A 23,268-nucleotide genomic window follows, 5' to 3' on the forward strand; every position below is an offset into this window, starting at 1 on the left:
GCGTAGTTAGGCCTCTCAAAAAGTACCAGAAGCTGGATAGTGATTTGGCAGTTGTCGGTAAGAAAATAACGACCTGTGATAAGTGTTACACATATAAACTTCTTCGTAGCACGTCCGTGTTGGTACAAGGTTCTTAAACGATCTTGTTTTCGATAAATGCCCACCGCCCGAATTTAACAGCTCTTCTGGTTGATTCATTCCTGTTTTAGGTGAACATAAAGTCGTTTTTTTTTAAAAAAAGGTCCCATGTATATTGCCAAACTGGATTATATACCACGTGCTCTGCTCATTTACAGATTTACTAGCACAATCGCGCTCCAATAGAAACTGGTTGTCACCGTTATATTGTGAATTTTTGAAGTGGCTTTGGGTTGCGCTAGCTGTAGGATTAGCAGACAAAGATCCTTTCAGATGCTTCTCTCCGCCGGATTGGAAAAGTGAGACAAGCGGCGCTCTGTCTAATCTTCCATGCTGTGGTTCTGCGGTGAGGCAGTAGTCTTGTCATCACTCAGGTGAGGTCGAAATGCACACAAGCTGCACTCTCTGAAACGCAGTTACCTGAAACTCTAGGTACTCTGGCCTTCAGAAAACATGCATTTTATGTTGAAAATGTTGAATGCGTTTTATTTTCATTTAAATGAGCAAAGAACCGTACAAGCTTTATCAAAGTATAGTTGTAAATCATTATCACGGATGTTGTGCAGCACAGGATAAACGAAAAACCTTGTCAACGTTTTTAAATGGAAGTATAAAGTATTATAAAACTTTCCAGTATTACAGTTACAGCAAGACTGAAACACTAAACTAACCGGAATTACAATAACCGTTGAATTATTTCTCTATTGAAAAAAATAGTAAAATGTTGTTTTTCTCTATTACTTATCATAACAATAACATAAAATCCATACAAGAAAGAAATGAAATAGCGGAAAAAAGAAAACATTACAAACGACCAGGAAAACACAAACGCGAGGCTGCTACTTCGGCAGAGTAGTAGTGAGATCAGTGCGTGTGCAGCGCCTCGCTCAGCGCTAAGCGGAGTCTCACCACCTCCCGGCGAAAGAGGGCACAACGGGTAGTCAGCGCAGAGCGCACAGCTCGCTGTGGCTTGGGCAGCATGAGAAGGAGGGGCGACGCTTTCGCTTGTAGGAGGGAGCTGTTTTAAACAGAGGACACTTCCTGCCTCCGAGCTCAGTTCCTGTAGCAGAGATCGGATAGGAGGGATGGCAGAGAATAGCTCCGATTTCAGCGGCTCCGGCTGCCGGAGGTGTTCCGTTCTTTCGCCGGGGGAGAGAGCGCAGATGCCTGGGATCGGGGACTCCAAGTGGGTCCGGCTGAACGTGGGGGGCACGTACTTCCTGACGACCCGGCAGACGTTGTGCCGAGACTCGAAATCGTTCTTGTACCGACTGTGCCAGGCCGACCCCGACCTCGACTCCGATAAGGTACCCGGGATTTGGAGCTGGGGGTCGGGGTGAAGGAGAGCACCGCGGGTGGGTCGGTGGGTGGGAACCGTGGAAAGAAAGCAGTCAATGTGTCAGGAAGGACCTGGCAAAAAAAAAGAAAAATCAATCGATTAGCGACAGCTTTCCTTTTTGCAGCGAGGGGATGGTTTAAACGTGTGCGTTAATTAAAGTAAAATATGCTACAAACAAAAAATGCATATTTATTTCGACTCGAAACTTCAGTTTAAGACACAAACGGGAGCTGCAATATGGAAGACGATTTAAAGCGGCTTTGTTTGATGGGAGAGAACCAGTCCCATTTCGAAGTATTTACTCGGCGAAACTTTTTTTTTCCCCAAAAATGTTTTATTTGTCCTGTAACAGAACGTGAAGTTGCAATTGAAGCTCATTCACGGTTGATTCTAGTTCCCCAGTCGCTTAAAACGAGGCTAGACCCTGCAGCCGTTTTTGTTAGTCGCTTTCTCCAAGCGTGCTGTGGGAAGTGTCAGCTGTCAGTCCGCTCTGTGGCCGCCCGCATGTTGCGGTGTTTGTGTCTGAAGACGCTGGCGAAGCTCCGTGACGCTGGGCTGGGAGAAAGAAAGGGTGTGTAAGCCGACACGGCAGCGCCTCGAGTTGGGAAGACCTGTGGTGTCTCGGCGTCTGTAAATTCTTTCACTGTGCACGTTTGTCTTCGTGTGTTGCAAGCGAATCTGTAACTTTTCTAACGTCTTTACTGTTTAATCGAAATGTTCGTCTGGCCACGTAATAAGCACATTTTAAAAGTATCCGTCCAAATATTCATTCTTGTATTGACTTGGCTAGTGTTGGGGCTCTGTTGCCTAAATACTACTCTGCTGGCGTATGCGAAATTGTAGTATAGCAGAGAAAGAGAGTTAATCCCCGTACAGGGTGGTTTTTTTACCATGTAGTTCAAATGTGAATTCGACTAGCTTGTTTCCCTTTGCTGTGTGCGCGTAGCACACGACCTGAAGACGTGGCCAGCAATGCAGTGCCTAGCGTTTCTGACACCTTTAAATGTATGTAGAGGATATGCGCTTAGGACGCTAAACTCGTGGTTTCCTCTTTTTGTCTCTGGAGTGGTAGCGGTGGTTTGCAGCAATTACGCCCCTGAAGCTGGGGGTGCTCTGTGCGAGATTGCGATGAAGGAGTTTGGGGGGGGTGCAGAAATGTTTACTTGGCTCTTCCAGGATCTATTGCTGCTGCTCCGATAGGGCTGACTGAGATACTGACCATCTCATCAATAATGTCAAACTCTGCACTGCCAGGCCCATGCCCAGAAGCCCAAGCACAGCACAGTAATTATTAATGAGCTGCTGTTGCTCTCCGATACAAGGGAGTCCTTGTTCAGTTTTAGAATATCCAAACTCGACGGTTACAGTGGGCCGGACGCACAAATAGGCAGAGCAGTGTGGCTCTTACACTGGACAGACAGTACCAGGCAATTATTGTCCACCTTATCCCTAGTGTTCTCTGTAGTCATTTGCATTTCAAATGCGCAAGACCGCCTCAGCTTTTAATGATGGATAAATTCCTGCTTTACATAATTCCGTTGGAAAACTTGGCGTGTTGGCCTTGGCGTTAGTTACAGTAAAATGGTATTAATGTTCAGCAGTGTCAAAAATGGAGCCCTTTTGTAAGGTTCCTTGAGGGTGTGTAAGACATTGACTAGGCTGTTTACTCCAGCCTTTTACACCAGCAGATCAGTGAGGCGCCAGGACTGTCTTTCAGCGGCCGTGTGTCTACTGGACAGTGGCCGGCAGTGTCCTGCTCCCTTTATTATACTCCTGGGGTCTCCGTGCTGCGAATCCTCCTGGCCTGCGTGTTTTTTTTGGGGGGGGGGCATCGGAGTTTGGAAGCAGAAAAAAGGGCTACAGCAAGTCAGCTCCTGTTCCTTGTGCCAAAATTAGCGGGAGGTGTGGTTTAGGGGCTCAGCAGTTTTCTTTCCGGGGTTTGGGAGAGGGTTCGATCCAGGCTTGGCAGATAGCAGTTCTCCTCACCGGATAGATGTGTAATGGCGAGCTGGCTGCTTCATCTGTCCCTTTGAGATCAGACGGAATGATCTCAGAGTGGCATCGTTTCTTATCAGTGTCCGTCTAATTGTTGCAGAATATTAACGGTACAGATTAACACCGAAATACTTGAAACCTGTCGAGCACCATTCAGTTCCTTAAACTTTTTTTGAGTGTGGTGAGGCTGAGAAGCTTCTGTATATTTGGATTTGCAGGTCACGGGACAGACGGTTGTAAGTTTTTGGAACAGACTGCCCCAGGGTATATCTGAAGATCCCGGGACTGGCTGTTCCTGCAGAACCTTTTCCTATTTGCACTGCTTTCCATGCGTCTTGGAAAACCAGATCCCCCGTACACTATAACAGCTTAGGCAAAGATTTTCCCATTTCTGGCTGAGTGCATAGGGCCAATTGTGTAGCTCTTTCTCAAAGAAACTGTATCTGCAAACTTAAATGTTCCCAGACGGTCCCAGGAGTGCTAAGACATCGATCTGACTGGTGTCCAGAAGCAGAGCTCCACGCAGGAGGTGCAAGATGCCGGGGAGTGCTCCTCAGGCGCCACCGGGGAGCAGAGATGTTGACGCAAAGTGCCTGGATTGATTTTTAAATGTGAGGCTTTCCTGGAAAGGCTTGGAGTGGACAGTGGAAAAGCTGTTACGCATACCCCATCCCCCCCCCCCCCCGCACTCTCGACCAGAATCCCTGGACAGCTTTGCGCCGTCATTGGTCTCTGTCTGCTCCTGGTCAGATTGAGAGTGCTGTGGCTGTTCCTTTCTGACTGGGGACTGCTGAGGTCAGCGATGCCCCAGTTCATCTGCCTGAGCACGCAGTGACGCACAGTTCTGGCGTCCAGTCCCTTTGTCTAAGGTTTGTTTGTTTGTTTGTTTTTTAATTTGGGTTGTTTTTTTGTTTATGAAATACTATGTACTGTGGTGCTGTTGGAGTATGTTGAAGTCTGTGATTACATTCACTAGGATGATTGAAATTGGCTGTCGTCATCCCTTTCAAACTTGCGTTGTGAACTCTTTTTAAATCTTCACGCCTTCTGTCCGTCAGCGGCTGCAGACCTGGGGGGACGTGAGACCAGGGGCTTCTGTTTGCCTCGCCCTTTGCGTTTTGTGTCGGGGACCGGACTTGAGTACTTCCATCTTAGACCTGTGGTACCCAGCCCTTGTCCTGGGGCTCCCCTGAGACTGCGGGCTCTTGCTCCACATGTTACTCATCTCGGGCTAAGTGATGTTGGTCACTTTTATCTTTTTATTTATTGTATTTTTAAATTGTTAGGTTTGATTTCAGATTTAACGAGACTGATATCTGGTATCACCCCTGTATTGTTTCCGAGTATCAGAGCTCCACTCATTCAAGAATTTTGCCTGAGATGTAAGCAGTTGACTGTTAGCAGGAGGAAAAATTGCTCATAGGAAGAGTGTTTGATACAAGAATTGTCACCTATTAAGACAGGAGCAATGATATGCAAGCTAAGAAAAGACTGCTTCAAGTTCTCTGTTGCATAAGTTGTTGGAAACAATCTGCTTGAAGAAAGATATTTTGAAACCTAGGACTGATCGCAGAAGCACTTTAAACTTTTGATTTAACAAGCCACCAGATTAGTTAAAGACATCAATTAGCCCCGGTGATTAAGATGCAATGAAGATCAGCAGACAAAGATGATCACTGAGGACTGGGGCTGGGATCCAGTGCCTTAGATGTTCTCAGGTGGAGATGTTGTCCACCTTGGTAAAGCTGCTGAGCAGAAGATAGGTTACAAATGAGAGGAGGCCATTTGGCCCATCCATGCTGTTAAGTAGTTAGTAGTTAATTGATGCAATACAGTCAATTCCTTAAAGACGCTATAAGAACATAAAGAGCAATGTAATTTTCTTAGTGCTTCAAATGAGAAATTCCACTTTGTCCAGGTATTGGTAATTAGTTTCTCTCGGGATGGTACAGTAGTTGGTAAGCTGATGCTTGTTGGGACCTTTTCAGTATGGTGTGTTTTGCAAAGGGGCTGTGTCGAAAGTAGGGATGGGAATCTCTAGGCACCTCATGATTCGATTTCGAATTGGGGTGCCACAATGCAATTATAAATCGATTCTCGATGCATCTCGATACATGATGATTTTTTTTTCTTACTGTGAGATAAGCTAAAATTTCTTGCATTAGGAATTTCTTTTCGCATACCCCAGCTTGCTCTCCATGAGACACACAGGCACACAGATGGGGAGAGAGAAGCTTGGGGTCAGAGCGCAGGGTCAGCCATTTATACGGCACCCCTGGAGCAGTTGGGGTTAAGGGCCTTGCCCAGGGGCCCAACGGAGTAGGATTCCTCTGCTGGCCGCTGGATTTGAACGAGCAACCTTCCAGCCACAGGCGCAGATCCTTAGCCACAGTGCCACTGCTCCGCCCACTCTGTGTGACTGGAGTACACGAGACACGAGCTGCCATTCATTGGTGATGTAGTGCGCAGTAATAGTGATATAGGATTCTGTTGCAATGGATGTGCACACATCACAGGTTATTGCCACTCATTTTGCTTTCTTCAGTGATTCCAAAACTTGAGTTTTGGTGTCGTTGTAGAGCGTTGGTATTGCTGTTTCACTAAAGTGACGCCGAGACGGTATGTTGTACCTCGGCTCCAGTGTTCGCAACATTAAGTGAGAGCCCGGGTTTTCAACAACGGTGCAAGGGCGCAAATCTTTTGCAATAAATCTTGCTATAGACCTGGTGATTCACTTCGCCCTTTCCGATCTATGTAGAAGCTTTGACTCTTGCTCGAGGGTTCTCTGTTTGGCAGCAACAAGAACAGGTTGTTTTTCCTATAACTCTGGATGGAAACGTGAAAGGTGATTTCACATGTTCGTTGTATTCAAGAAATCTTTTATCTCGGTATGACACAGCTTGCACACTGCCTGGCTCTTATCCAGTTCATTTTTACCTTTTACTTCACAAAATCCAAAATGTGCCCATAAGGTGGCTTTTCCATCTTCACAAACGGGGTAGCTTAGCTTAGTTCAGATGTAAGCGTGGCGCAATTGTTAACCTGTACTTCTCTACGTTTCACTATGCAATTAGTTTCGTTTTAAGCCCAAAAAGCTAAACCAGTATTATTTGTCCTTTATTTACGTTGTATTGTTTTTATCTGAAATGTTTAGTACTGTGCATATTAAGAAAAAAAATCAGATTAAATTAAGATCGATTATGGAGTTTTGTGCATCGGTGCAGAATCGTACAAGAGAGAATCACGATGCATCTAAGAATAGTTTTTTGTTCCCACCCCTAGTCGAAAGAGATTGTTTTAGTGTCGTCCATCTTCAAACAAACTAGACGGTGTCTTCTGCCCAAAAGGAGGAAAGACTGCACCCAGAAAGGAGTGGAATAATTATTCGAGAGGCGCAAGAATACCAGCCTTTATACTCCCAGTGTAAGATCTCGAAACTGTTTAAAGTCCTATCATTACTTAGTTCAGGGTGGAGGTTTTGAATAGTCATTTCACAGGAAAAGTTTGTGCATCTGTGGCCTGGAAAGAGTGTCTTTGGAATGTACTTCTCAGCTAGGTTCTGTGTCTCTTCTACTTTGCTTTTATTAGTGAGTCCCTGATGGCATCCTTGCATTCTCCCCTTAAAAGAGAATGTGAGATTATTCCTAGAAGTTGCCCTTGAGTGTTAAAGTAACATATCAAAGTTCCCGAGGAATAACCCAGTGAAAAGCTAAGGTGTTTGTGTGCTCGGAGAACCAGGGCGAATTGGTTTAATTTTTGAAGTCTTGTGACTGTTATTTCATTTGTTTAAAGTTGAACGATCAAGTGAGTGTTTATTTTATCTCCTTCCTCTGTGAATTAGAGGATCTAAATCCTGTGCAAAAATCCATAATTTCTTTTTCCCCAAAAATGGGAGGGAAGTGAGAGTAGGATATGGAGGGGAGGATGTTAACGCAGGACAGACTTCCACTGGTACACGAAAAGTTGCGGGAAAGTTATTACTGGCTGCAGATAGCCAGGCTTGTTGGTGAGTCCTGCTGACTGCAGTGTCGGTGACAGTATAATTGAACCCACGGGCAACACACCTCCATTGTCTCTGTTCTGTGTTTTTTTTTTCCTGATGGCTCTAGAACAGCGCAGCTAACAAGAGACTCTTGGTAATGGCTTTAGAAAGATACGAGGATGACTCCAGTCCTACAGGGTAAGGAGTCCTGCAGGTTTAACTGGTACTTTTCACCTAGGCTACTATGAGTAAGACCTGAAAAAACAGGTTATTTTATTTTCATTTTCAAATTAAGGTCAGGGATGGAAATTATGTACAGTTTTTTTTTGGGGGGGGAGGGATGCTTTATTATATTATTTGTTTTGAGATTGATTTCTGTTTTTGGGAAAAATGAAGATTCACAAAAATCTGGGGCTTATATCCCATTCCATAGTTGCAACATCAGTAGCTGTTGGTGTATTATTGCAACGGATGCCTAGTTTCTGGTCGAAGCACATGACAAGTGGGTTGGTTTTCCATGATCATGCCATTGGGTATTTGATTAGGTGGAATTTGGGTTTGTCTAATAACTTTGTCTTATAGCACTGTTGTTTTCTTACTCATGAGACAAATAAAGGCAGAAGGTTATTCATTATAATCGGTTTATCCTTCTGTTTTAATCACTATAGAACCAGGCTAGCCCAGGACCATATTTTCCCCATCTGCCAAAGTTAAGAGCGTAACATCCCATGATGCATTCAAGAATCTAATAGAGGATAGAGCATTTAATAGAGGATAGTTGGCAGAGCTGTGGTTAGCAAATCTGCAAAGGAGCGAATACAGTCTTAAAACTGCTTGAATAGTTTTTGTGTATGCATTGAACCCAAGTCTAGTGCCTCCGTAGTATTCTGAACTCGTAAAGGCAAGGTTGAGACATCTCTGTCTCTCTGTGTATTGGACAGGAACGGCTCCATGAGCGCCATTTCAGACAGCATGTTATGACCACAGGACCACTCGGATACAGGATAAGCATGTACGTTTGCACTCTGCTGACCTCCTGTGTGGCTTGAGAAAGCACTGTGACACATCCCCGGGGTTATAATAGTGTTCCTGCTTCACTCTGTTCCAGCACAGACCAGGTCACTAGAATGAATAAGCTTCCCCCTCCAAACTGTGACACATCCCGGTCTCTGCAAAGCTCCTTTTTGCTATTAATTTATCCACTTTTATCATTTCAGAGTTAAAATAAGCTGAGTGTTAAAATGTAACCTAATTGTATAAGGGTATAGGAAAACGCCAATGCAGCTGACTTTTTTTTTCTGGACAGTATCGACCTGGTGTCAGTCAATACCGTTCTTGACTTTAACTTTTCTTGGTTTAAGAAAATATTAATATAATGTGTATATATAAATCTTCCTTCACTTTTCCACCATTTTGCAGTGCAGCGCTGTGCTGCTTTGCTGGAGAGTTGTGCTGTTCTTAAAAGTAGGGCATTCCTGACAAAGAGACGAGTAACACAGCTCTAATATTAAAGTCAGGGGACAGCATGATGTAGAAATTAGCTCTCGTTCCCTTGTTCCACTTGCCTTGGCTTTCAGACATTCCCAGCATTCCCAGAGCCCAGCTATACACTATAGGTGGGGACCAGCCTTGATCTAGGCTTAAACAGAGACAGACTGTTAGTGTCCCATCAGGGAAAAGGGGGAGTGTCTTTTATTCTGGCTGGTTTATGCGACAGAAGCTAAGTCACTCGTAAGGACTGGGACTTCTAACCTAAAATACATCTGTGAACCTCCAGAATTTGCTAGCAAATGAGTTTGATCTCTTGGTGAAGAGAATGCTATGCTCTTGGCAAGAGAGTGCTTCAGAGAAAGTGAGCCAGGCTTTTCCAGCATATCTTTATACAATAGAAGTTCATTCAGGCTTGCCTGCCAATATGATCTCCTGAACCAATATGTTCAGCTTGACAAAACAGCTGTTAACAGCTGTTCAGATTCCATTTCGCCCAGTTTGGAAGAATGGGCATTAGTTTCTTTCTAAATCACAGGCCTTAAATCCATCCACGTCTCCCTGTGTAGGAACAATGGGTGCATTGTTGTTCTTAAACAACAATGAAAAGAGAAACATATCTGAAATATTTTTCTTTTCTTGAATAAATTATGATGACATTCTGAGCTTGGACTATTTGTTTTGATTTCAAAATATGCAAGGCACTTTTCAGCGTAGCTGGCCAAAAATGTTCTAAGAGACTCTAGATGAATTGTAATCATTAGTCCATAGTCCTGTTTCAGAAAGATCTTCATCCTGCTGTTGTTAAGAGAGGTTTAAGTAGGTCCTTAATCAGCGAGTCAAACCCTAGCCTCACTCCCTTACACTCGGATCAAACTCTAACCTTGCTCGCTCCCGTTCACCTGTGTATAAGTATCTCGATTTCAGTACACCTGCCTGCAGCTCCTTTCCCCCTGATGGTCTCATTCTTACAGTCAGGTTCTTTTTCTGCTAATAAATCAATCTATTTCAAATTTCTTTGCACAGTATAGTAACACATGTCGTAATTTTCAGTGGGGACGAAAGAAGGGAAGGACAGAAACAATTTGTAAATTTTTGAAGTTCCAGTCAGGGTTTCTGCATTCTTGAGATGAGTGTTGTCATGGAGACTTGAGAGTGTACGATGCTGTTTTTTTTTCTTCAGTCTGAAGTACGCTGGTTCAGAAAGCAGAGACGTGAAGAAGATGTTTGTTTCTCTGGCTGCTTTATGTTTAGATGCTAGCATCATCCCCCATTGTTCTACAGGCAGGGCTAGACATTGTTTAGGTTTCCTGTTATTGATAACGGAGAATTCCTGTACCACATCTGCTTGGGGATGTGCGAGGTCATGGTGACTTTCTACTGGCAGTTCTAAATTATGCTGACAACATCAAAACAGCCTGAAACCTGAAAGTGGACTCGCTTATGATCAGTCCTCCCTCAGTGGGCTTTGCTGTGACAGAAAAATAGAAATAAATGCCCCCTTTGTTGTTAAGCAGAAAAACTTATGAACCAGTTACACATGAAAAACACCTTCAGTTTTCCCGTTAGCTTTGCTCTAAAGTGTCCGTTTCATGTTGTGCAGAACTGTGAAACACATTGAAGTTGATGTCCCAGGTAAGAGAAAATACCCCATTGTTTAAAAGTTACAGTATTTTAATGCACCTTGGGTCACCAAGTAAACCTAAAAGTGCTTTATTCTGTGAACACAATAACACCCTCTAGTGGGTTCAGATCTGACCTCCATACATGGTTATTCCCTATTCAGTTGTAAGTCTTCCCACATCATTGTAAGTACTCAAATCTTTTTTCTTTTCCTGCCAGACATCTTGTGCATGTGTAACTCATTCTGCCTTTTAGACTCTAATTTGACAAATAAACCACAATGACTTCTTTACGGTGCTGAAACCATTAACGTTTGGGGCTGTCCTTGTTTCAGCATAGCTCTCTTCAAATGTTAATACAGCTGAGGGCGATAGCTGCACTGTGGGTTGCTTTGAGGAGCTGACTCGCTTAGAATGATATTTTCCGGATGGGTCTGCCCTCATGAGGGTCGTTAATGCTTTTCGTTTAGATGAGGTTGGTCTAATGCTGGTTCTGGAGGGCTCTGTGTGGCTGCAGGGTTTCGTTCCTCTGCAGAGACCGAGATCCTACAGACGCATCCGGCCCTGCGGGACCTGGAGCGGATGGTTCTGGTTAAGAAGTTTGTGTCATATCTGTGGAAAAACAACGGAGATCCAGGTCTGAGTGCAAAGGTGTGCGACATCAGGTACAGCCAAAAGTTTAATTATTCTAAGTCTTTTTTTAGTGGGCTCTCCCAGGTTTTCTTGAGTTCATTGTGACTTTCACAAGAGGAGTGTGAACTCTAGTTAACTGGCAATGACTTAATTTGACATATACAGTCACACCTTTTGAAACATTTCACCCTGTAGTTCCTTCTTTAATTCTATCTGGAAAGTGAATGCTTGCTGTGAGTGTGGGATGCAGTAGCAAATTTTCTCTTTTTTTTTGGTTCAGTTAAGGGAAGTTCTTTTTGATGTACTGTAACTACCTCAAAAACTGATCGGTGCCTGTTCTGTAGGGTAAGGAAATGGCTGCCGGGGATGATGTGAAATATGTTCGTTATGTTGTCTTAATCGTTCCTAATCGTTACGCTCCAGTTTCTGGTGAGGAGAGAGGCATGCCTGTTGTAGTCTGCTGACCTGTAATTAATCTCCCCTGTTAGCTCTGCAGATGAGCTCTTAAGCCCAGTAAATTGTCTGTCTTCCATGCTGACTGAGCCTTTCTCTCCAAGGGAGTGATCTGAGCTCATACTGCAAATCAGCAGGGGCAGAAGTTGAAAAATGGGCAAGTTCGGACTGGAAGTCTATCTGTGCTTTTCGTTTCCTCCAATTCTCTTTTGTCTCTTCTGCTTAAAATCGGAAAATGTTTAAATTTTCTCTCCTGTGGCTACAGAAGCTTACTGGCGACCCAGAGAAAAAAATCTATCTTTTTTTGTATTTAAACAAGATAGTAGTGCGTTTACACAAGATTATTTAACCCAGGAATGCTCAATCACAGGATGACCTACTTCATGTATACAAAAGACAGTAAACGTGCTTACTTTTTTTTCCCCAAAAAGAGTAGTTGATGATATTGTTCTGTTTTAGTCGATGCTGCTATGCATGGGACAATATTATTGCACATAAAATGCAAGATATTAACATAGTAGACAATATCATTCACAAATAAACTATCGCATTTTAACATTCTACTCATACAAACGTAAAAAGTTTCTCGTTTAAACGCAATACTATCTCGTATAAATTTAAAAATATTTTTTCTCTGTGACGATAGTAAGTTTCTGCAGTAAACAGTACTCCAAATCATTGATAATATTCTGAAGATAAGATGGTATTTTAAAAAGAAGCTCATTACACCCTTATTCTATAAACACTATGAATGTGTTCAGGGCTGGCTTACAGAAGTGGTAACACCTTGTTGAATATTCTGGAGGGGAAGTTAAGACCTGAAGGATTGATTAGTTTTAAAAAAAAAGGAGAGAGTGTGGAGTGAGGTAAGAAATATGATGGTTTGAATGAGGATTAAACATTCCTTGAAATATTCTGTACAAACGTCACTCATCATGTGAAAATGCATTTAAGTTGCATTCCTGTCAGTTAAGTTGTTGAATAGAGTTGAGATTTGTTTTAATGTTCGAGGGCCTCACAAAATTTAGCAAATGTCTACAAAAAACATGTAATAACTTCATGTATCTATGTAGCACATGCATGTGCTTTAATCGGAGGTTACAAGCGGACCCATATGAAGATCACAGGAACCTGCTGTAGGTGTGAAGACACCATACACAGCCACCTCTTGCTCTCAAGAATGGGCCAGGCATTGTTAACTTGTCAGGAATTGTAGGATAGATTAGCGCATGGAGCCAGTTGTGTTTTAGAGAATCTAAACATATTTTACAGCCATAATGAATATACCAGTTGCCTCTGTTGCATTTGTTGGGAATCTACTCGTGTCTAGAGGCGACAAGATCCAGCTTCTGAAGTGGTTGGAAACGCGGTCAGCAGCACGTTACTGATAGGTCCGCAGATTGCATTGACACTGGAAAGCTGAGGAGCGTTCCTGGAGACGGCTTTAAACTGGCAGCTGTAGCAGGCTTTACTTCAGAGAGGAAGTGGCTGGGCTGTTCTGAAGTTCTGCTGTTGTGGGGGGAGTTGTGAGAGTGGCACTTTTGTGTCATATTTCTCCATTATGGGGTGGTACTTTTGAAGGTCATGCAGATAGGCCTTACGTGGGTCAGGCTCAGGCATTCTCAGCAGTCCCTCTGTTCACTGGCGTGTTCTTCTGTGTCTTTTTACTGACGTGAATCTAATCTGAGGCTGTAATCGATTACGTCAGTTGTGAAAGGAGTTTTACTCTGTTAAGTTGAAAGTGCTGGCATGGTATAGGCAAGAAGGTCCAGCAGCTACATACCCTTGCCATAGAGTGGAAAGCTGTTGGATTGTACAGGTTCTGGTGTGTTTAGACGGAGCCAAGTGGCTCAAGGAGGGAAAACGAAGGTGCTGAACCTTGAGACCTGCAGTCCAGACGCCACCCGCCTCTTATCTGTCTGTCGGTGGGATTCTCCAGACAGTGGCGCTACAGCAGGCAGGACTGGGATTGGGCAGCCTGGACTGGTACTGGAAGGTGAGGATTTCATTGTTGTTGAAGGTGCTGAAATTTAACCCATGACTCAACCTGGAAAACGTCCTGTTAGTTTTCACCCCGTGGTGTCATTCAATGCCCACGTTAGAGATGTTGTGAGGGTACGTTTTTTTCTTTCTGCCAGGATAAAGTCCTTGCTCTGGCTCTGTAATGCTGAAATATTGATGCATGTCTTGTATTTCATCAGGATGAAATTACTGTAACATCTCACTAATTTTAGTCTCTACTAAGGCAATAAGTAGGCTTCAACAAATCCTGAATTCTAAGGCTCATTAGCTGAATAAAGCTAATCTTCTGCAATTTAACTCCTGTCCTCTGTAATTGCACTGGTCTCAGTGAAACATAGTGGAATTTAAAAATAAGCAGAAGAACTTAAGGTACTGAATTGTTGGGCTGCAGTTTATCGTATTCGATCTTATTTATCGTCTTTATTTTTTACTTTATTGCATGAGTACAGTCCAGCTCTTAATCTGTGATCTGATTCAAGCCTGATTTGCTAAAGACTGGGGTCCACACACTCTTGGTTTCATTTGGTCATTTTAGCATGATGTTATTTGAGCTCTGTTTTCTTTACGCATGTACTATCTCAGCACTCTTGAGTTTTTTTTGAAAAGCACTTACAAATGTGCTGTTATTATTAGGTGACGAATGTCTGTACAGGTGGGAGTTTTGGAGGAGCACATCTATGTGCCTCATTCTTTCCCAAGTGGGTGGGGGAGTCAGAGAGCCGAGTCTTGGAAGGAAACCATTGACGTTTCCAAATTGAGAAGGAATTTAATGAATTGGGGAAATGCTGAAGGCTCCGATTAGAGTCCAACTAAGAACGCACAAAAGGTTACAAATGAGAGGCATTGCCCGGGTTGTTCTGGTCCAGGTCTGCAGTGGTCATGCAAAGCTGATGAAGAGTTTACAATTTCTTATTAAGGATTTATGAACAGGAAAAAATATTGGGGGTTTCAAATCGGGGGGAAATATCTGTGACGTTATTAATCCAGCATGGAAATTCCCTTATTTCCTTCTGACCTGAGCATGCAGGGTAATAATTCAGGGACTGTAGGAAGTTTGAAGATTTGATTTTCTCTCTCTGTTTGGTGCTGGGTTAAACCGGCCTTCAGCACGTCTTGCCTGCCTCTTCTGAAAGTCCATATTGGGTTTCCCAGCACAGAGAATCAATAGCATTGTTTCAGCCATGGATACTGTTCTCGGGGTTCTGCATTATTCATACCGGCTCCACTCTGTTTGCGGACGGCTGCTGGTTGTTCTGCTGTGCTCCGAGCGCCGGGGTGAGGGAGGTGGCGGCTCCGAGACGTTATTAAATTAGCACACAGTGTGCCCTTGCTGTCTGCATCGACTTCAGGAGGGTGTGACCAGGTCTGGTTCTCGGTCTGCCACCAGTTGTCCTGGGTTTCATTCCACCTGTGATGTTAATTTCTTAATTGGTGACTAATTGAAAAGTGCTGTGCTGCAGAATTTCATTCCTGACGCATCTTCAGTATTTTAATTGAAAGTTAGTAGCGGAGTCAGACTTAACAGTGGAGGTGCTAGGAGTTTTAAAATACTGGAGTGGAGTCGAAGCGCTATAGGCTGAGTAAACCTGCTATAGAAAATCAGTATAATGCAGAGTTTGCTCTTTGGCATATGAGCGTTTCATTCCCCTCATCATCTAACAAGAGGCAGGAGTGGTGATTTCTGATTGACCAGCTCGTTTAAGGATCGGAGTGCTTTCAGGGGATTCCAACAGTAAGAGGTACACCTCTGTCCTGAAAATTTCAGACATGAATTCTTTAGAGGTCTTCACAAACATTGAATGGATGAATAAAACTCTAATATAAATAATCAATTGGTATGCTAATTAGAGATCTATAAATTAGAATTACCCAGTAGAATTACCTCCTGTATATTCCTCTTTTAAAGACTCGGTTAATAATTAATACACTGACCCAAAGACCCTGGTTTTGGAGTGGCTGGTTACATATGCTTTTCAAAACAGGATGTGCAATTCAATTTGGGTCAGAGCGAATAATACAGATTCACTGTGCAAGTGTTTACTCCATGTACTGTATATATATTGGCTTATGCTTTTGTATAGGATGAACGGTGCTATGAAATTTTGTTAAACCATGAAAGAGAGGCTTTCACTAGTCAAACAGTGTAGACTTGAAGGATTCAACCATTTTAGTTAGAAGAAAACCTTGACCTTTAAAAGACTTAAAAGACACCCATGTGCTGATACCTGGGTCACAGTGAAAGGTTAGGGTGAGAGATTAAAGGCAACCGGAGTGACTCACTGGTACTGTAGCTCAAAGTAATGAAGGTATTTGGCAGGTTAAAAACGCTTGACATTTAAGTCCTGACTCCAAGGACAAATTGTGTGCATGAAAATTCACAGCTTCAGTGTTTGTGTGCATTTTTATAATCGCACAGCATTCCTTAAAATTTGTTTAGCTTAAGGCTCTGAAGTGGCTTTATCTGTGAAGCCACAGGTTGGATGCCGTTGGACTGTTATTAGCCTCCACTGACCATTGTTCGGCCAAGACTAGTCGAACGCCACTGGTACTGGACATCCAGGGGTGTCCTCGGCTTACCTTACAACAGCTCCCCCCGTGTCCAGCAGCATCTCTCCCTCCAATCATCAGTGACTCTGCTGCCCGGCTGCTGTGAAACTTGTAGCCTGAACACCTCCGACAATTGTGTTGTTCAGAAGGTCCCGTCTTCCCCTACTCCCTTGGTTCAAGCCATTGTGGTTGACTACCGCTGCCTCCTAAAAGATTTGGGAGTAACAGTATTCACAATCCAGACGTTTGGGTTGAAACGTAATTCTTTCTTGGTCTGAAAGCCTTGGCACGACATGTTTTTGAAGTGCTGAGAAGGGGCTGCAGAAAAGTTGTAGACACAGGCAAAATGGGGAAAAATTCTTTGGACTGTGATTAGTAGGAGAACATACAACTGACTGAACGAGGAGAGTTTGTTTTTAGATTTACACCATGAAGAGAAAAGAGTGATGGAGAACTGGAATGAGCAAGTAAGCCTGAACATGCAATAAAGTGTGTTGATGCCTTATATACCTCAAATAAGCTGAGGAGGTTTCCTTGCAACTGTTGAAAGCGGTTTTACATTTCATATATTCACCTCAATTCGGGTAATATGCGCAGACACATTACATAAAGCAAGAGCATCGTCTCTTTTTACAGAAATCCTCACACCTGACATCTGCTAAGCAGCTTGGGTTAGTTTTTTAATTCTCAAGCGTTTTTCTACGGAGGGTCGGAACTGTCATGAAGCCTGTAACGTCTGTCGCCGCCGTGGGAACGAGCCGCGGCCGAGGACGAGCGGAGCAGCTTCTCCGCGGGAACAATAGCAGGTTTTTGGAAGTCATCCTGCGGTGGTGACTGAGACCGGGGGAACAGAGAAAAGCCCTGTGCGCCCCACGCAGTACGCCCGCTCTTGCCCGTGACAGAACGCAGGCAGGCCAGGTGTTGCGAGTACGGTAAGAGGTGACTCACTACGGTCCCCTGTGGTGTTTCCGGATAATGATCTCAGGTGAAATATGAACCCTCACTCCCCCCCCACCCTGTGTGTGTGTGGTAATTAGCTGTGAAAAAGAATCCCCCATGTGCGTGGGGGGGATTCTCTCAGCAGCTGACCGAGGCCTGCTTCTCCATAATGAGTTCTCTTGCAGGCCTCGCTGAACAATGAGTCTGGGTCTGGCCAGAGCCTTGCGGCACTCGAAGCACTTCCCCTGCTGTCCAGTCCTCGGGAATACCCTCTCCTCTCGTCTGCTGTTGGTTCTTCAGTTGCTGGAGCCAACCAGATGAGGCCGATCGGTTTGTCTTGCTCACTTGGCTGTTCGTCATTCACAAAGCTGTAGTTCAAGGACAGCTTCTGGTTTAAAATTGTTGTCTGTAGGTTTTGTTGTAAGTTTACAGATTAGTGTGAGCGACATTTTCTCTTTCAGATGCCTAGTACAGGTTTTACAGAGAAACAGCTCTGGACCAAGTGCTTTTTTTATCTTGAGTCATCCAGTGAGCTTTCTTTCCATGTAAAAGCAAAACCCTTTCAAGCTGTGAGGTGTTTCAGTTCGACTCCATGGTCCCACAGAGACACCCCAGCAATCCTGTTTGATTTCATTTTGCTGGAACGCTGTGTGCAATTACTGGCAACTGAGCTACCGTCTTATCGGCGCCAAGCCTCATGTCTTTAGTGTCTGTGCTGTAGGAGAATGTGTTTGTTATTGTCACTTGTTAAGGCTTCAGTTGTCCCCTTGAGAAAGGAAAGATCCCCCCCAAACGTATACACCCTGCAGTCTGATTCTTTAGCTTCAGGGGACAGATTTATTTAGATTTATTTTTGTCTCAAAGAATCTGAGCGCGTGAGGCTCATCGTCATCTCCGTGTGGCAGCCTGAAGAAACCGCTTGCTGTGGTCTGGGTTCAGGCTATCGCCAGGGGGCCGAATCCCATTGAAAAGTATAATTTCTGAAAATGGCAGAAGGCTCCAACTTGCTTCCGTTTGTGTGTTTCCAAGGCTTCCACTGTGATTGGGAAGAACTGGGCTGCGGTGTGTCGGAACCGAGGCCAACTCAGACCCGTGCTCCATCTATTTCTGAGCTGTATTTTCTAGGTTTGGTACAGTTTGCTGATGCTTTTTTGTCATAATTATATGAGCGTCAATAAACGGTGAGCTCCAGACATCCACTGCAGTGAGGAGGCTCAGCAGTATTGCCTCTCTTTCTTTGTCTCTCTTTCTTTGATGCCCCTTTTTTTTTTCTTAGGAGGGCAGTTGTTGCTGCCAGGGCAGCTGGAGGAAATATGAGGTATGCGTTTTGGCAGGTTATCTGCTTTAGAAATGTCTCCCGACACCCCGAGAGCACTGGTTGTGAAGCCTCTTTCCCCCTGCTGTTAGGGGGCGACACATGAACAGCTAGTTTAGCTTCGGCTGCCGCAAGAGCTCTGTGTATGTTTGCTTCGCTAAACAAGCCATTTCACACCCCTGGTCTTGTGCTGTCAGCCCTCCGAAACTAACCTCGTCTAGCCCACGTGCTTGTCGTGCCCTGTTGGGGAAGAGTGATTCCTGTCTGGTAAAAAAACCACAGTCATCTGACTCTGTTTTAATGCCTTCAGGGGTTGTCCAGTGATCGTGTCTTAAAGGGCATGCTGAAAAAATCATTCCTGTCTTCCAAATTTCTTTGCTAAGCGAGTAAGTAATTCTGAGCTGAAATACTTGGTAGCACTTATTTGATCTATGGTCATCGTCAAGTAGATAACCAGGGATACACAAATACCAACACAGATCCAATATGCTGGCAGCTTTGTGGAATGAAGAGATTCATTATTAGTCATCGCTACTATACTGCTGATACTCCAAATGAAAAATCAGATACATTTGCTACAGAAACATGGATGTGCAGATGTGTTTCTGTAAGAGGAGATAGGAGAGTTTTCCCTAAACAGAGGTCCAGGTCCTCCACCTCAAGGCCACTAGAATATAAAATGAACGGTCTCATCTGCTGTAGTACTCAGGTCAGTTCCTTTGTTCACACATCTCTGCTCGCATCTTGTGTTGAACCTCTGTGTGTGTAGTTTTACTAGTCTGCTGGGCTCCCTATCAACATAAGAACACAAGAAAGGTTACTAACGAGAGGAGGCCATCTAGCCCGTTTTGCTAGTTAGTAGACAAATATTCCAAGGATGTCATCCTGAAGTTCTCTTGAAAGCCTGAATGAGATCCTCGATTCAGTTAAGGACTGACTAATCAAGGATGCGTGTTCGGGGGGGGGGGGGGAAATGGGTCCTGCTAGCAGGAGAAAGATAAGAGCAACCCCTTCTCCCTGTCACTGCTGGGAAGATTGGAGATTGGAGGTTGGATGGTCATTATAAAGCCTACAAGGCTTATTCCTGCAGTGGCATGAAATTAAAGCAACTGGACAGGCCTGCCCATGGCGCTGTATTGTGCATGTTTTACTAGTTTGTTGTACAAGTGATGCAACTCACATGGCTGTTAGTGTTTTCAGCATATTCAGATGTTACTAGTATTTTTTTCTTTCTCTCTCTCTCTATGTTGATCCTCACCCTTCTGCTGTAGTCCGGGGAGACCTGCTTGTTTTTAATTAAATCCACTGTCTCCTCTGTGTATTGGCTACATCAGGCCACTTGGGTGACCCGGGCCGTATCAACCTGCTACACTGAATGTGGGCTAGTGTGCGAAATATGTTTTCTGATATTAGGAGTTCGAAATAAATTGGCAATAATAAAGTGGAAAGCTGTGCTCTGCTTAATTAGCAATGTAGGATTTTTTTCCCTTCTTCTCTAGGGGCAGAATTAAAAGCATTCTGCGGGCTACTGTTGGTGAGAAGCCAAATTAGGCTTTTTTGTGTTTATATTTGAAAGGATTCATACGTGCATCCAATGTGCTCCGAAGTGCACAGAGTCCACTGAATCTCTGATCTTCTCTAGAATTTCTCCATTGTCCCTGTTCATTAAAATTAAACCTTGTTATTTTGCAAAACCATTTTTCAGCATTTGTTTGTCAAAGATGAATCCTTCGGGTCTAGTCACACAGTTTTATTTGTGTGTGGTATATTTTATTCATATGGCCTTTCCCATGTCTTCTCACTCACCTGTTTTTAAGCTGAAAAGCACTTTATGGAGCAGTGAAGGCAGGAAATGGAGGCCTGCGATAGGCCTTTTGTCACAGTGTATAATTGCATTTGTTTCTGCTGCATACTCTGTTGGATTGATTAAATTTTTATGTTGGAAGAAAGTGGGCCCATTAACTCCAGATCACTGTGGCGTGTTTGGTGGCTGAGTGGTGGGTGTTTCAGTTTCTAACAAAAAAAATTTCCCCTCCTCCTCGCGTAGCTAAGGCCGAACTTTGTGGCATGACTTAACTGAGCTGCCAGTGTATAGCACAATGTCTCACCCCAGAAAGTAATGGTTGGCCTGCCATTTAAAGTGGTTGGGGAATATTTTTTCACTTTAAAGATAGAAATCTGTTTTTGCTCCCTCAGTTACAAAGGAAATAGGGCTTTATGCTTTGTAACCCATGTGGATTTTGTTCCCTGGTAAATTGGCATACCCACATTTCCTTATAGATGAATTACCATTTTGCAATACATAATTTAGACTGGCAGGTGCGTTTTATTATTTCACATCTGAGGGGTATAAAATTGCCCTTTTCACGGCTTCTGTTTATACCGGTGCCTCTTTGCAGATTGAGAGGAGTAGGACTAGATTTAGAGCTTAAAGATGAGGAGTTTTGATGTCATTTTATCAAATTATCAAAACAGACTAATGATCTTTCTCTCGTTTCCAACCCTTTTTTATACGCGGGAGAAAGAAACAAAGGCCGAAACTAGTAGAAAATGATCCCTGTATCTCCGAAAGTGTGGCCCTGACCGTTTTAATCAAACAGTGAAGGAGGTGATGAGTTATAGAATCCACCGCAAGATGAGGGCACAGCCCCTCTCTCAGGCCCAGGGAATGTGGCTGCCTCTAACGAGCCGCAAATTTCCATCCCTTTCCATCTTCTCATTTGCTTCCGATGCAGTGTTTTCCGAGGGCTTCTGTTTTTGTCTGCGCCGTTGAGCCGTGACGGCGTGCCTTCGATTCAGAGAGCCTGTGAAAAGCTATGCCCTGAAGCGGCGTGTCTTTCGAGTGCCGAGATCAGTTGGTATGTGGGAGACGAGCATATTGTAGTGCCGATACATTTTGTCCCGGCAGCAAGGTTGGTGGGGGGGGTTTAGGTGAGCCATTTTGTCCTGGGATAGCTACTCAGTCCTGCAAGTAGCACACCCTACAGAAGCAAGACTAGGGTCGCCTGTAGCTTGGATCACAGACAGGAAAAGAGGAAAAACGCAAGTTGGTAAGAGAATAAAGCTGTATGTACTTCTGAGATAGAATTGCTGTATAGTGGCATGCCATCTTCCCTGAGTCCACTTCCTACTTGGGTGCAATGTTGCCATTTGGAATGTATGCAAATGCACAGGTTGCTGATGTGCAATAGGACAACAGCTGCCTTTCACGATGGAAATCGCTTTTCCACTCTTAACTGATTTGACTTGCTAGTAGGGTTTTGTAAGATCGTAGCTGCTGCAACGTCAATGAGAACACCCAGCCTTCAACCCAGCTATATCGGTATACTCGGTGACAGATCACACAGCTGCCTTTGCTCTGCTGAAAAACCTTCCATTCACCTCGCTGGCTTGTGCTTTCAGCCACCCACGCTGTTTTCGGTTAGTCAGAAACGACCACTTCATTGTGTGTGGAGAGCTGTCGCCATGCCTCGACGTACGGTCTGGGCTGGTGTTGTAGTAGTTTTGAATCTGAACTCGGAAACAACACTCAAAACAAAGAAAGAAAGGGAGATTTGGGGCTTCTTCCGTAGTGCTTTTTAAAAAACTTTTTGACAAGCTCGTAAACTAGATTTAAACCTCAATGTTTGCACTGCAGCCACAGCTGGGTTAACTCTGTTGCTAGATGAAAAAGGGTATATACGGCATCTCGCATTAAAATCCAGTTCATCTGATGGGAAGTCAGTCTGCTTCTGCATCTTTTGAATGCTGTAGAGCAGTTCGGCATATTTCCAGGTTTGAATTGTCATTCATTTTTCTTTTGATTTTTTTTTTCCCCCTTCTAATTTGGGATCATTACATGTCAGTTGGCTTGGATCACTGCTAGCAGCATGCGCCTGGGCACGGAGTGAGATTGAGGACTCGGAACACAACATGCGCTTATCAAAGCCATTTGCCATGTGTGCTGTTCGTCCCATGTGGCCCATGTGAGTTGGCTTCAGTTAGAAGAGTGCTGCATTTCTTGCCAGTGTAGGAGATACATGGCCGAAGAGGAAGCATAAAGACTTAAACCTCCAGTGAATAAGTTCTTGAGTGATTTGTTATGGAGCTTTTTCCTCATTGTTTAGAATTTAAGCAATTGAGGAATAAAGGAAACGCTTGAGTAAATGAGTTACACAAAGTATATTGAAAGCAGGTGCTTCCACACTGTTGTGGTCCTGAGATAATTAAGCAATTAACATCCCATCATGCTGAGGGTAATATATAAAATGCTTGGCAGACCCAGTTGCCCATTATTCTGGCTACCATGGCTAGAAGAGAACATCTTGGTGACTTCTTGAGAGAGGGTGATTTCCTGGAGCACGTTTGGCAGGAGCTTCAGTGACAAATATAGTTTGCTGTTGTTTCATGAGATAAATGCAGACTTGGAAGTCTCTGAGGGAAAGACATTGTCAACTGGGGAAACTGTGGATGAAATTGCATACTCCTAAACCATGCATTGTTCGTGATGGAAGGCAAGCAGACGAGCAATCGGTTGACTGCAAAGGTCAATGGCGTAAGCAGCAGTTTCATCAAGTACAGTCTATTGAGAACTTCACAGAGAGGGATATGATGGTCAGCTTGCAGTACATAAACTTCTTATTGCACCAAAAATGCAATTTTACAAGTGATGTAAAGAACACAGGTAGTGGTCTACTGAGCATTGGAAAAAATGGTCAGATGGGTCATCCTTCACCTTTTTTTCAACAAGCGGATGAGTATATGTGTGACACATGCCAAAAGAGGCCCACAGGCTCAACTGCTTGATTCCCACAGT

The 23,268-nt window shown here is 43.9% G+C and overlaps 1 protein-coding gene across 4 annotated transcripts in view; it reads left to right on the plus strand.

Moving 5' to 3' along the window:
* The first annotated feature begins 1,058 nt into the window (after nucleotides 1-1,058).
* LOC148818568 (BTB/POZ domain-containing protein KCTD5-like) overlaps nucleotides 1,059-23,268 on the plus strand; it is a 48,204-nt gene continuing 25,994 nt past the window's right edge. For 3 of the 4 annotated variants that reach the window (XM_088936517.1, XM_088936516.1, XM_088936518.1), the window contains exon 1: nucleotides 1,196-1,445. In XM_088936517.1, coding sequence (XP_088792643.1) covers nucleotides 1,224-1,445 — 222 coding nt within the window. In that variant the 5' untranslated portion in view covers nucleotides 1,196-1,223. Of the gene's footprint in view, nucleotides 1,446-23,268 lie in introns of all 4 variants that reach the window. The other variant, XM_088936519.1, reaches the window with a different exon arrangement.

This window comes from Atractosteus spatula, chromosome 18 (assembly GCF_055471065.1).
Source record: "Atractosteus spatula isolate fAtrSpa1 chromosome 18, fAtrSpa1.hap1, whole genome shotgun sequence".
In the NCBI taxonomy this organism is placed as follows: Eukaryota; Metazoa; Chordata; class Actinopteri; order Semionotiformes; family Lepisosteidae; genus Atractosteus; species Atractosteus spatula.